Raw genomic sequence first — 14,951 nt, 5'->3', positions numbered from 1 at the left:
TCGACATGTTTCAAACTATCAACACTTTGGGCTCAGTCCGGCTCCCAGTGAAGTCAGTGACTTAAGTGAGAGCAGGAGCAGGTCCTTTCTGTACCGTGGACAGAAATGGACCGAAGGTGTGGGGGTTTTGTTTTTTCCCCCCTCAGTATCCATCGTCTAACTTAAGGCCTAAATCATCATGGCCCTTCAGCAAATGCAAAATTGGTCTGCACACAAGGGTATTTGCATGAAATCAGCATCATCCTTTCCCCCTGAAACTGGCATTGTCCCCCTCAGAAACTGAAGAAATTTTATGAATACAAATGCCACCACAGCATTATCTCACATGGCCCTCGTACAGTGCAAAGAGAGAGTTTAGAAACAGCCACTGGCAGCATTCTCTTAGGCTTGAGGACAGGAAGTCACCCTCTTTCCTCCCTACACTCCCTTTCATAGTGCCACTGATTCACTGCCAGTTTCCTAGTGTTTCCACCTCCATCTCGCAAGTGGCCTTCTGAGATCACAATTCTTCTTCATTAATTAGAAGGGGATAGGGATCATCAGATGTAAACACATTTCACAGTGTTCTCTGCTTCTCTGGAAAAGGTTAGTAATTAATGTAAATAAATATATGTTATGTTCTTGCTGACATTTGGGCCTCTGGTCTGTATAAAAAAATATCATACTGCACTTCTATGAGAATGATTCAGGCTAGATCCTCAGTGGGTATAAATCAGCATAGCTCCAGTGACTTCACATAGCTCCCCCACCACACCGCATGGCTGGTATCAGGGAAGATCCCTGCTAGCCAAACTCGAACAGCTCAATGTGAAGCCCCCCCCCCATCCTTTTCCCTGCGATGATCGCTTTAACCCTTCCCCAACCGCGTGGCTGGTATCAGGGAAGATCTCTGCTAGCCAAACGCAAACAGCTCAGCGCCAATGCCTCCCCCTCTTCCCCCCCCCGGCTAACTGCGAGGCTGATTTCTTTTCAGCCACAGACAAACAGCCCAGTAGGAACGGCTACCTATGAATGTCCCCTTAATTAAATTCCCATATTTCAACCAGGTTACCATGAATGATATCACTCTCCTGAGGAGATAAAGAACGGATGTTGCTTGAATGCCAGCAAACATTGGGACCATACGCTGCCAGGCTTTGTCATGCAAGGACACCAGATTACTTGCTACTAGCATGGCGTGGTAATGGAGGATGGAATAAGGCTGATCTCCCCAGAAACCTTCTGCAAAGGCTTTTAGAGTACCTCCAGAAGAGCTTCATGGAGATGTCCCTGGAGGATTTCCGCTCCATCCCCAGACACGTTAACAGACTTTTCCAGTATCTGTAGTGGCCACGAATGCATCCCAAGTCCTCAGGGCAAATTAATCATTAAAAACACTTGCTTTTAAACCATGTTTTATATTTACAAAGGTACACTCACCAGAGGTCCCTCATATGGCTTCATGGTCCGAGATACCACCTTGGGAGGGTTGGGAGGGTCTTTCAGTCAGGGTGAGAAAAAGATCCTGGCTGTCAGGGAGAACAGTGTGCTGTGTGCTCTCCTCAACCTCGTCCTCCTCCTCCTCCTCATCTTCCCCATCCACAAAATCCTCTGGCATGGTGACTGAGAGTACCCCATCATCAGAATCCATGGACAGGGGTGGGGCAGTGGTGGCGGCCCCCCCTCGAATTGCCTGCAGCTCAGCGTAGAAGCAGCATGTCTGTGGCTCTGTCCCGGAGCATTTGTTTGATTCTTTGGCTTTCTGGTACGCTTGTTTCAGCTCCTTAAGTTTCACGTGGCACTGTGCTGAGTCCCTGTTGTGGCCTCTGTCCATCATGGCCTTGGAGATTTTTTCAAATGTTTTGACATCCCGTCTTTTGGAACGGAGTTCTGATAGCATGGATTCATCTCCCCATACAGCGATCAGATCCAGTACCTCCCGTACGGTTCATGCTGGAGCTCTTTTTCAATTCTGGGACTGCATGGTCACCTGTGCTGATGAGCTCTGCATGGTCACTTGTTCTGATCAGCTCTCCACGCTGGGCAAACAGGAAATGAAATTCAAAAGTTAGCAGGGCTTTTAGCCTGTCTACCTGGCCAGTGCATCCGAGTTCAGATTGCTGTCCAGAGAGGTCACAATGGTGCACTGTGGGATAGCTCCCGGAGGCCAATACCGTCGAATTGCATCCACACTAACCCTAATTCGAACGGGCAATGTTGATTTCAGTGCTACTCCCCTCCGTTGGGGAGGAGTACAGACATAGATTTTAAGAGCCCTTTATGTCGACAAAAATGGCTTCGTTGTGTGGATGGGTGCAGGGTTAATTCAATTTAACACTGCTAAATTTGAACTAAACTCATAGTGTAGACCAGGCCTTGGTGTGTGTATTTTGGTGCCTAGCACACTGAAACCTCCAGGCTCTACTGCAATATAAATATTAATAATTTTCCTTTAATGGAAGTCAACAAAGAGATATACATGCGTTTTCAAGGAGTTGCACAGGGATGTATCCATGCAGCCCCCACTGAGTCAGTGGAAGGTAGTTCTGTCCCAGCACAACTGTTTGTAGTATGGGTGGAACAGTGTATGCATTAAATAAAGAATAACTGGGATAAAGGCATCTAAGTGGTACAATCCAACATCAGTGCCTATTGTTCATACAGAGATCATCACAGCCTTCCCAAAAGGTATCACATAAATGAATATAAACTATTGATCACATTAAATTGCAATGATTATTTCCTTATATATGTAAACTCATGTGGAAGCAGGGAATAATATACAAATTGAAGGAAGGAAACTGAAGAGGAAACACAGAAGTAGAAATGTCTATCAAAAGTGCAAGTCCCTTAGATGGCTGCAACAGAGGCAGGGGCGGCTCTAGGCACCAGCAAAACAAGCTGGTGCCTAGGGCGGCAAAATGTAGGGGGCGTTCCCTGCCGCCGGGGGGGGTGGGGGGGCGGCAGGCTGGGCCAGCGGACCTGCCGCAGTCATGCCTGCGGGAGGTCCACCGGAGCCCCGGGAGGACCGGACCTGCCGCAGGCATGACTGCGGAGGGGGCGCTTGTCCCGCGGCTCGGCTGGACCTCCCGCAGGCATGCCTGCGGCAGCTCAAGCAGAGCCGCCGGACCCGCGAACCGTCCGCAGCCGCGGGAGGTCCAGCCGAGCCACGCGGGACCAGCGGTCCCTCTGCAGTCATGCCCGCGGGAGGTCCGCTGCTCCCGCGGCTCCGGGGCGCCTCCCGCGCATGACTGCTTGGGGCGGCCAAAAACGTAGAGCCGCCCCTGAACAGAGGTAATAAGCTAATATTCTCATTTTGAAACTGATTGGAAACAATTTCACCAAGGAAAGTCTAAAACTCAGTCTGTAAATTGTTTCAGCTAAAATCTATACACTCCTGTTGATAGAGGTTGTTCAAGATGTTCATGATGTGCATCCTAACTAAGGTAGCAGATTTTCATGGCACTACATGATTTGGTTATTCTGTTTTATGTTTTCAGGAATAAATAGGTATGAGAGAATGAAGCATCTGTGAAAGAGTGATTTGTAAACTCAAGTAGCCTCTTCACTATTCATATACCTATAAGCTCAGGCAAGCTCTGAGAATCTGTAATAGATCTTATTAATAGTCTAATTGTGTCCTAGGACTGCATTAATGCTTGTCTCACAATCACAAAACAAGTGTAAGGGACCTATCGCTAAACCTTGTAAAATAAGATTAACAGGAATTAACAGAGCAAATAGCTGCTGTTCAAGAACACAACAAAGACTAACTTCACTGCCGTTATGGCTTGATGGAATATTGGTTGCAACCTGCCTTCACTTATCTAATTTATACTATATTCTTTTTCAGTAACAACAGCAGAACAATCCTATCTGAATATTAAGAGCACTCTACTTGGAGGGGAGGGGGTGTGATTTCGTCTCCAAACATCTCATTTTACAGTTTAACCCTTTGTAAATAAGTTATAGTCTTTATTTAGTTTTTAAAACATTCACCCACCTGCTACTCCGCTTCATGAATTGACAGGCAGTAAATGAATTTGGGGGTTTTGGCTCTGATTATTTAAGGTAAGTTCCTGCTGACAGCATTTGCTTTTTGTTTTTTGAAAGTAGCAGAGCTGCAATTAATTTCTGGAAGCTCAACAGAAAAAGAAACCAACATTTTACTATCAGAAACACCTAAAATAAAAGTACAAGTCTCGCCACTATCAGCTGTTTTTATCATAAGAGTATCTGTAAGCTATTTTATGCCCTCTTGAAATATGAAGGAGAGAGAACATTTATATATAGTGACAGGTTATGGCCAGTGTACTGTCACCGTTGCCCTGCTTTGTCGCACTTGTGGGGAATGTACAGCAACAACTTTTGCACATGCTAAATTGTAGCTTTGTCATTAAACTAAGATTTCCAAAGGAGCCTAAGGGAGTTAGACACCTCACTCCCATTGACTTTCCATGCTAGCAGCTAATAAGGCAAAATCAGTGAAAACAAACAAGGCCCCTCCAGTGATATGGGTGGCATTTAGTGAGAAGTTTACAGTTCAAAAGCAGAGCCTACTGTCACATGTACATTGATGTGATTTTATACAAAGTAATCTGATGGCTACCTGAGTTCAGGAACATTCTGTATGTGTGTTGGCTTTAAAAGGTAAGACGGTTAAATTGCATGGAATGCTTCTTTTAGGATTTATAGGGGACTTGACATTACTGCTGGTGTGGAAGAGAACTATCTTCCTTCCATGTTGCATATAAGCATGTTACCTCCGTTTAGGCTTGACCACCTGCTGTCTACAGCTGTTGGACTCTAAAGCCTGGTCTACACTAGGCGTTTAAACCGGTTTTAGGAGCGTAAAAGCGATTTAACGCCACACCCGCCCACACTGAGAGGCCCTTTATATCGGCATAAAGGGCTCTTTAAACCGGTTTCTGTACTCCTCCCTAACGAGAGGAGTAGCACTAATATCGGTATTACCATATCGGATTAGGGTTAGTGTGGCCGCAGATCGACGGTATTGGCCTCCGGGCGGTATCCCACAGTGCACCACTGACCGCTCTGGTCAGCAATCTGAACTCGGATGCAGTGTCCAGGTAGACAGGAAAAGCCCCGCGAACTTTTGAATATTTCCTGTTTGCCCAGCGTGGAGCTCCGATCAGCATGTGTGGCGATGCAGTTAAAAATCAAAATAAAGAAAGAGCTCCCGCATGGACCATGCGGATGTGATCGCTGTAAGGGCAGGCAAATCTGTTCTATCAGCGCTCCGTTACAGAAGACGAAATTCAAAATCATTTTTAAAAAATCTCCAGACAGACGCCATAGCAGGGGCTCAGCGCACTGCTGCGTGACAAGCGTAATGGAAAGCCAAAGAATCAAATGGACGCTCATGGACTGGAGGACTCAAGCTATCCCACAGTTCCTGCAGTCTCCGAAAAGTATTTGCATTCTTGGCTGAGCTCCAAATGCTTCTAGGGTCAAACACAGTGTCCGCGGTGAGTCAGGGCATAGCTCGGCAATCTACGCACACCCCCACCCACCCCCAGAAGTGAAAGGGAAAACAATCCTCTGTTGACTCTTTTACGTGTCACCCTATCTTTACTGAATGCTGCAGATAGATGTGATGCTGCAGCACTCAACGCCAATATCCTTACTCCCCCCCCCCCGCCATGGGTGGCTGATGGTACAAAACGACTGGTACCCGTCCTCATCATCAGCCTATTGACACATGGGGCAGTGCAAAAGGACTGGTAACCACGCCGACTAGCATCAGTAAGGTCAATCAAGGGCGCCTGGTCCTAATTTTTCCTGGTAGATGGTACAGTGTGGCTGGTAACCATCGTCATCATAGCAACAGGGGGCTGAGCTCCATCAGCCCCCACCCTTCATGTGTAAAGAAAAGATTCAATTGCCCCTGGACTAGCAGAGGGATGCTGGGCTCCTCTCCTCCACACTCCTTACTGTCCTGTCTGGACTATCATAGCAGCTGGAGGCTGCCTTCCACTCATTTCTCACTAACAAGTCACCGTGTCTTATTCCTGCATTCTTTATTACTTCATCACACAAGTGGGAGTACAATGCTATGGTAGCCCCGAAAGGCTGGGGGAAGAACGGAATCAACAGGTGGGGTTGTTGCAGGAGCACCCCCTATGAATAGCATACAGCTCATAATTTCTGTGGGATCTGACACAGAGGATCTGTGCTCTCTGGTTCTATGATACAGTGGTTCTCTAGTACACTTGCCCATATTCTAGGCAGGACTGATTCTATTTTTAGATACCAAAAAGGAGGGATTGACTCAGGGAGTCATTCCCAATTTTGGCTTTTGCGCCCCTGGCTAAGAGCAGCCAGGGGCACTTATGACAGCAGCAAATGGCACAGTGCAAAAGGACTCGTAACCATGATCATCTTATTACCAATTTATGGTATGGAGATGGTACAGTATGGCTAGTAACCATCTCTGCTGTCATGCAAAAGCAAAAGCATGCTTCTGTGTAGCGCTGCTGAATCGCCTCTGTGAGCGGCATCTAGTACACATACGGCGATAGTCACAAAAGGCAAAACAGGCTCCATGATTGCCATGCTATGGCATCTGCCAGGGCAATCCAGGGAAAAAAGGCACGAAATGCTTGTCTGCCGTTGCTTTCCCAGAGGAAGGAGTGACTGACGACATTTACCCAGAACCACCCGCGACAATGATTTTTGCCCCATCAGGCACTGGGATCTCAACCCAGAAATTCCAAGGGGCGGGGGAGGCTGCGGGAACTATGAGATAGCTACGGAATAGCTACCCACAGTGCAACGCTCCAGAAATCGACGCTAGCCTCGAACCGTGGACGCACACCACCGATTTAATGTGTTTAGTGTGGCCACGCGCACTCGATTTTATTCAATCTGTTTTGCAAAACCGGTTTATGAAAATTTGGAATAATCCCGTAGTGTAGACGTACCCTAAGATGAAGGAGCTTTCTTTGCTAAGGGGATGTCATAAACTAGCTTGTGTACTTCTGCCCTCTACTGGAATATAGAAGACTTACTTTTACATTCTTCTGTTTGCTGAATTTGCACCTTCATTTGAGCTGGATCTGTTATTTTGGAGCCAGTGCATCCTTGCGATATTTTTTTCTCTTGGCATGAGATGACAGAAGGAGAGAAAGACAGAAGTAGGGAGGAAGGAGGGGTAGTCCAGTCTAGTGATTAAAGAGAACTTTAATAAAGAGACTTTGTTTCTGTTCCCCGCTACTATCTTGCTGAATAACCTTGGGCAAGTCCCCTAAGTTTTCTGTGCCTCAGTTTCTCTTTCTGTAAAACTGAGATAATACTGTTACCCCCTTTGTAAAATGCACTGGAATCCTTGGATGAAGTGCCTGCATGTACTCCACTACTCCATGGAGAAAGAATTTGCTGCAGAGCCCACCTGTTGGTGCAGAACTGTGCTGCAGAATTTTAACTTTTATTTCAGAAAAATTAAGCCTCTAGATTTTTTGGGGTTTGAAGAAAACAACCTTCCAAGTGTAACTGATGCAGTGACATCTGCAGCCAGCCTGAAACAATAACTCTGGAGTGTTAACTTTGAAATCTAATAGTGCAAATTCCAATGTCAACTACTTCACTACTGATCATTTAAATAGCCATCTAATGGGCTCACCCTGCAAATTCAAGCCATTCCCCACGCTTTGCCACGTGCCAAAAACCCAGCTGTCCCCAACCAAATCAACAACTTCAGTTTCTCCCTGATAGAAGCTGGCTGAGAGGGACTCTCCAGTGGCAAAAAGCCAAAATAACAGCTCTGTGCCAGCACTCAGTGCTGGGGGCATACTCAGGGGAAGGTGGTACAGTGAGAGCGAAGCAGTGCTCAGGCTATGCCTGGCTGCCAGAATGAGGCCATAGACAGCCAGACTCAAGTTAGAGCAGCCTCTCATTAATCCTTTCTCTGTAATTTACACTTCCATGTACCAATTAGGTGCGTAGAACTCTGTGGCAGATTCACCCTGAGGGACTGCAGGGCATTGCTACTCCCTTGCAAGTTTTCCAGCAGGGTGATGATGGGAGCAGCTCTCTCCCTTCAGAACTCTACATGCTGTGTCAGCAGGAGCCTTTGAGATGAGGAGCTGAAACTGCAGAATTCTTGGCCACATTCCCTCCTTGGTCAGCACCATCCAGTTTTGGGGCAGTGTTAGTTCTCCCAGGGCTGCATCAGAGATGCTGCCACTTTGTGCCATGGCAGCCTGGAGCCTCTCTGCTGCTGGGATCCTCCTTCCTAGCCCCTGATGCTAATCTAGCCCTAAGGCTGAAATTCACTAAGGGTGCTTAGAGTAATCAGACTGTGTCTGGAACTTCGTGAGACTTGATATATACCCCTTCAACTCATGGATAACACATGGCAATGAAGCACAGACTCCCTGTGGCAGCCACTATCCCCCTTTAAAAAGGGGATTACCACGTGCTAGTACCCCTGTCACATGAAGATAACAGTAATCATTAGTCAGCAGATTATGACAGGAATATAAATTTGTGTCAGGTGCCTGGGCCCAGGAAACACTGTTTAGTCTTTTACCATCACTCTTGTGTTTTATGCCTTATTACAACACCCACCAGTTTCCTCAGCTGAGAATCTGTTAACCCCGAAAAAAAAATAAAGTGAGAAAATTAGTGATCCTCATCTCCAGGAAAGTTGGAAACAATGAACAAAGTGGCCTCAGCCCACTTCCTATTTGGGCATTAGTTTTCATCATAAGAACCACCATCATACTTGGCAACATTAGGGGTTTTAGCAGCAAGGAGACGGAACTAGACAGTTAGCTGTCAGGGTGTTTCCTCCAGGGCAGATTAGAAAGCAAATTTGCTGAAAAGCTTTCTCAGCTACTGCCTGTGCTTAGCTTGACTTCTATGGATAAATGGAAGAGGTTAGTCTCCAGGGCTGTTAACCCAGAATCTTTCACAAGCACAACGTTTGTTATTTTACAAAAATGTAAGACTTGTGAGATCATGGTGGTTGGGCTATACTATAAGCTATGTGATTTATAATGATGATTCAATTGACATTAAAGTAACAATCTTTTGAATCAAAATATGAACCAGGTCCACTTAAAATGCTCCCCATATGACATTTTTACCAACTCTGGAAATTCACACATCAATCTTCTTAGGAGAATTTTCCCATTTTAACAATTAACTTTTTAGTCATTTAAAACAAAATTGAGAAGTGCAACGTTCCCAGATTCCTCGGCAATCCTCGAAATTGTTACACACATCACAACATGAAAAAACAGATTTTATGACCATTTCTTCAATCTACTTTACTGCATTCCACACTGAAGCCCGCTCCCATCAGAGTAAATGGCAAATTCCCATTAAACTCTGGCTTAGCTAGCATTTTAATAACACTCAGCAGTTACTGGCCATTGCACATTGCATCTGCAAAGTGCTTTACAAACATAAATTCTAATTATAGGCTGAAGGTTTATTAAAATTGTAGAAATCCTGGCCCTGGCTTTTTACTTTGAAGATTCAGTGTTTGCTCCAACCGCTCTATTGGGGGATGGGGGGAGGGAGCGGGGAGGGCGGGGGATAGGGCAGTCCTAGAAAGATCCCTTAAAGCAGTTCATTTGGCCTCAAGCCTGGAGCTATGGATGAGGAAGAGGGACAAAGGGGCCACTTGTACCCCCCCAATGATCTTCAAGGGGCCCCAAACTTTTGTCAGAAAGGCCAAAACATGCACAGTTTTTATCCTTTATAGACAGTATTTTGTTGTGCTTTATAATGACACTAGCCAAAAAAAAAACAAACCCCAAGATTCCCCCCGAGGTCTAACTAATCCCTGGATGGTTGTTTTGTTTTTCAGCTAGCGACCCACTTCCCCCCCCCCCCCCCCCCGGTAAGGAGAGCCTGGCACCGGCCCCGTGTGACATACAAGGAAAGCTTCCCTCCAGCCACCGCCTCGGCTTGTTTTCGAAGGCAGTGGCCTTGCCGGAGGCAAGTGGCCGGGCAGCTGAGCGCGCTGCCCGGAGCACCTGCGGGCGGGGGGCGCGGGGAAAGGTGCCGCTGATCGCTCCCACCTCAGCTGGGGAGGGAGGAAGCCGTCACGTGGTGGGGGAGGAAAACCCGGCCGCCTGGGGAGGGCAGTAGCAGAGCGCGAGGAGGTGACACGGCTGGCGGCAGGCGGAGCTGGAGCGCTGAGGTTGGCAGTTTCCCTGGGTTCCTCCTGGCGGATTACACGGCGGGGGGAAGCAAATGCACCGAGGAGGCGAGCTGGGCGCTGAGCGGTCGCCTCTGCAGCTGAAGAGCAGCCTCTCTCCAGGGGGAGACTTTGCATCAGTTTAGCCGCACGTCCGGCACAGGAGGCAGGCGGGGTGCGCTGTCTGGAGACGGGGGGTGACGACTCCTTTCCAGCCATGCTCAGGCTGGGCTGCAGGGCGATGCAGACGGGACCGTGGCTCCTTACCCTACCGTGAAGGCTCCTATGGGGGATTTCCCCTCTGCTGGGAGGCGCAGCCCGGTGGCCCGGTGGCCCCAGCCCCGATGGAGCCGGAGGAGAGGAAGATCTCGGTGTGGCTCTGCCAGGAGGAGAAGTTGATCTCTGGCCTCTCCAGACGCACCACTTGCTCCGACGTGGTGCGGGTGGTGCTGGAGGACAACAGCCAGCGGCAGCAGCTGGCCGCCCTGCAGGAGTCCGGCGGGGGGATGCTCTCGGGCCCCCCCGAGTCCTACTGCATCGTGGAGAAGTGGAGGGGCTTCGAGAGGATCCTGCCCAACAAGACCAAGATCCTGAGGCTCTGGGCTGCCTGGGGGGACGAGCAGGAGAACGTCCGCTTCGTGCTGGTCCGCAGCGAGGCGTCCCTGCCCAACGCGGGGCCCCGCAGCGCCGAGGCCAGGGTGGTGCTGAGCAAGGAGCGCCCTTGCCATGGTCTCGGCGCGGCCCGGGCCAGCCTGGCGCTCACGCAGGAGAAGCAGCGCCGGGTGGTGAGAAAAGCCTTCCGGAAACTGGCCAAGATCAACAAGAAGCGGCAGCAGCCGCTGGCCAAGGAGGCGTCCTCGGCGGAGAGGATGGAGACCCTGGTGCACCTGGTGCTGTCGCAGGACCACACCATCCGCCAGCAGATCCAGCGGCTCCGGGAGCTGGACCGGGAGATCGACAGGTACGAGGCTAAGATCCACCTGGACCGCATGAAGCGGCACGGCGTGAACTACGTGCAGGACACCTACCTGGTGGGGGCCAGCAGCTGCGAGCTGGAGGCGAGCCGGGAGCTGGAGCCGGGCTCGGGCCCGGACGGGGCGGCCGGGCAGCTGGAGGAGTACGCCAGGAAGTGCGAGGAGGTGCTGCAGCTGCAGGAGCAGCGGACGCGGCAGGAAGAGCTGCTGGAGCACCTGGCCGGGGAGATCCAGGAGGAGCTGAATGAGCGCTGGATGAAGCGGCGCCGGGAGGAGCTGGCCGCGGCCAAGGGCTCCAGTTCCTGCCTCTTCGAGCCCGAGTGCAACACCACGGAGCTGAGCGGCGGGGCCGGCAGCGAGCTCCACGTGGAGCAGGAGCGCGTGAAGACCCAGCTGAGCACCAGCCTCTACATCGGGCTCCGGCTGAGCACGGACTTAGAGGCGATCAAAACGGACCTGGATTACACGCAGCGCGCGCGCGAGGACAGGGAGCGGGAGCTGCAGCGCCTGCTGGAGACGCTGAATACCTTGGACTTCGCGGACACCCAGGCGGCAGCTCAGATCCTCCTCCCCGAGGAGCGCGCTCCCGGCGGCCCTGCCTTACACGAGGCTGGGCTGGGGGCTCCCGTGGGCAGCTCAGACGTCTGGGAGGGCCAGGCCAGGGGGCGGTGCAAGGCCTGCGAGGAGAACGATGAGGACTCGGATACAGGACTGAGCTCCATGCACAGCCAGGACTCTGACTCTGTCCCAGTCTGTGAATCGCTTGTATAGCGGCCTCCTTCCTTAAGTAAAATAAGCTCAGGGACCCACAGCGAAATCCAAACTTGTGCTTCCTCCTTGGCACTCTTAGAATACAACTAGCCGTTTTCACATCAGCCAGCAGAAGAGATCCTAGAGTGGACTCCTGTGATATATTTCCATTAGAACAAAAATGTGTGTTTTTTGTTGTTGTTGTTGTTGTTCTATCCTTTTGGGTAGGAGGGGGACCACTTTAAAATCCAGATGCCAGTTAGTGCCATATTATGGTAATTTATGCAAACTGATGACCAGTTATCTGGTGATAACATAAGCTAATGGTAAACTACACAGTTGAAGAATTAAATGGATTACACTATATAATGTTGACTCTACAGAAAGACTATACCTGCATTTTGCTGCATAGTGACTGTTGGAAAAGGTTTGTTTGTAGTAGGTACTGTAAGGAAAGAGTTGGGGGGGGAGAGCTTACACTATAAAATGCACTCATACAAAGGAAATACACTGAATCTTAATTGTGGCTTAAGTTTAAACTTGTTTAAACTAGTCATCAGCAGACACTTTTTAGTCTGTCTCCTCCCTACTTTCATCTTTTAGAAAAAAACCACAATGTTTGCATTTTATTCAGTATTGGAATTACCTGTTTCCTAAATTCCTGCCTTTTATTTCACCTCTTGAATGGAACCCTTAATCCTATATTTCTCCAAAGCAAATACAGTCCAGTATAGATTTCTTTACATAGTCTTTTTGATGGAATGCTGGAACATATTCTCTAGTTGAAACACAACTAGTTGAAAATTCAGCACCTTTATATTTCCTCAGTATTGCAAGTCAACTGTTTGCTACAGTATTTGCCACTAAAGAATTCAGTAGGTTCCTCTTAAAGAAAAATTTAAAAAAAGTTGAAAGTGCAGAACTAAAGTTCTGAGTGATTGAAAAATTAGTAAACAGGACATCTGTCAGTATGTGTGACATGGATGACAGTTTGTCCTAATATATAAGCTTTTGAAATATATTGACTATGGTTTTTGCCATAAAAAGTGATAATAAATCATTAAACTAAGAACTGAACAAACTAAACAAATATAAATTAGCATGCAGTATCAGCACTCAGCCGTGAATGATGCATGTTCCATGCATAGGTAATAGCACATTTGTTGACAGATAATTTAAGATAAATTGTAAATATAAATGTTCACTAGATTAATTTAAAACAGTAATTAACACAGCCCGGTCTCTTCAAATATATTTTCTTTATCAGGTTAGTTGATGGTCTGCTGAGTTTAGTGATAGATAAATTACTGCATCAGCTTAAACTACCATTTCTAATATGCAGTTCAATTCAGGCTAGCTCAGAATCTAGAGATCTGATGCCCAAAGTATAACTCAAGCTTGCTACAGTACAGCTGGGTGATGAAATAATATAATCTCAGTTATTCCAGTGAAAAGGTACAGCATCAGGTGTAACATGCATTTCAATTAACTGGACTGCCAAATTTTCCTTTGCAGCTTAACCAATGTCGGATATACTCTTACAATAACGAGTGTTAATGGTTTGTGTATGAAAGAAATGTTACTGTAATCAGTTTAATGGTAAAAGATCAGAGAATGTTCAATAAGGTCTGATTGACAACACGTTATCTATGAACGTTTGCTTTTAAGTTATAAGAAAGTATAAAGATAGATGTGTCATGGACCAGGATCCTGTGTACGTTTGTGTAGTCCAATGAACTCAGCAGAACTACACTGATTTACAGCAGCTGATATTGGTGGGGCTGGGTGTTTTCCAAAGAGAAGTGTTGCTCTTTAACAGTGTTACCATTGGGAATCGTACTGAACAGCAGAAAAATAGATACAGCATTAAATCAATTTAAAAATAAAACTAGTAATATACATGTAAGTAAAAAAGCATTAAAATTTCCATTAATGCCATTATTATTGATAAATTATACTGAACTAAGTGGTCTTCATAACATTTTTAAAAGTCTGATTATAAAATTATGGTTTTTGTATTTTAGGTGGGCTTGGAAAATATTTGCATACCTGTTTAAAGCCTAATAAAATGCTAGAAGATGAAATAAGAAAAAGGAGTGTCCCCAGATTGCAATTTGATCACAAAATATCAGCATTGGTTCTCCATAGCTGTGCATCTTGGGAGTCATTTATCCCAGTGCAAAGTGAGTGGTAAGATTTTTATCCTCACTCTGTATGGAGTAAATGATTCTACAAAGTAAAAGGCAATGGGGAATCAGGCCCATTATGTCTAACATCAATAGGCTGAGTTTGGAGATGTTTGGAAATGCTCACAAATGTACACGAGGGATCTAGCTCACTTGCAGTTCAAAGAATTTTTATGAACCTAGATCTGAGGACTTTAATGGAGGTGGGGGTCAAGTCAAGAGCAGGGGCTATGTGGTTTTGCTGTATTGTTTTTACCATTGCGGACAAAATTGGGCAAGTGACTATAGAATGGCTCTCCAGTGAGTGGCTGATGTAAGCAGTAAACTTCTCCAGTGAGCATCAAGTAGCTTTACGTAAGATCTCCTATTAGCCATACCAAGCAAATAAAAAGGAAACCACATTATAGAAATAAGTTGCAACAGGCCTTGAATTATTATGCTATTGATACTCACCTCAGGTATGTTGTGAGCATGAGGCCAAAGCACCAAAGACAGGAAATTCAAAGTTGTTCATCGAGGAGCAAATTCTGCCTATTTTTCCTGGATCTGGAGGGCTCTTTCTGCAGCAGAATTATTGCAGTTTCAGTGCACAGGGGGATACTATTCCAGAAGCCTGTGCAGTCTGCACCCGAGGCATCTCAGCAACCATGGGTCATTGGAGGAACATTAGGGCTGATGGGTCTGGATTCTCCTATAGGGATTGGAATGTTGTTGCTGTAGATGGCACTGCAGTCCTGAAGTTACAGTAGGGGCTGCAGTGATTTGCCCATGCATGCATATATTTGAATGTTCTTACATCTAAAAAACCCACATACATCTGCTTGATAGTGTTTAAACAGCGGTATATGCAACTGCATTGATTTCAGTTTCCATCTCTATTTGCAATTTGTA

The 14,951-nt window shown here is 47.1% G+C and overlaps 1 protein-coding gene across 1 annotated transcript; it reads left to right on the top strand.

Annotated features, from left to right (window-relative positions):
- Positions 1–10,494: 10,494 nt before the first annotated feature.
- RASSF10 (Ras association domain family member 10) lies at positions 10,495–11,895 on the top strand. The gene has a single exon (XM_045012634.1). The coding sequence runs from the start codon at positions 10,495–10,497 to the stop codon at positions 11,893–11,895; it is 1,401 nt and encodes a 466-aa protein (XP_044868569.1).
- The last annotated feature ends 3,056 nt before the right edge of the window (positions 11,896–14,951 follow it).

Source organism: Mauremys mutica, chromosome 4, assembly GCF_020497125.1.
Source record: "Mauremys mutica isolate MM-2020 ecotype Southern chromosome 4, ASM2049712v1, whole genome shotgun sequence".
NCBI classification, from domain to species: Eukaryota; Metazoa; Chordata; order Testudines; family Geoemydidae; genus Mauremys; species Mauremys mutica.
The sequence above is the reverse complement of the archived record's forward strand: the minus strand, read 5'-3'. Positions and strand labels throughout refer to the sequence as shown.

Bases quoted from the DNA above. Each gene is read 5' to 3' on its own strand.
- RASSF10 (XM_045012634.1), top strand. From the start codon at position 10,495: ATGGAGCCGGAGGAGAGGAAGATCTCGGTGTGGCTCTGCCAGGAGGAG.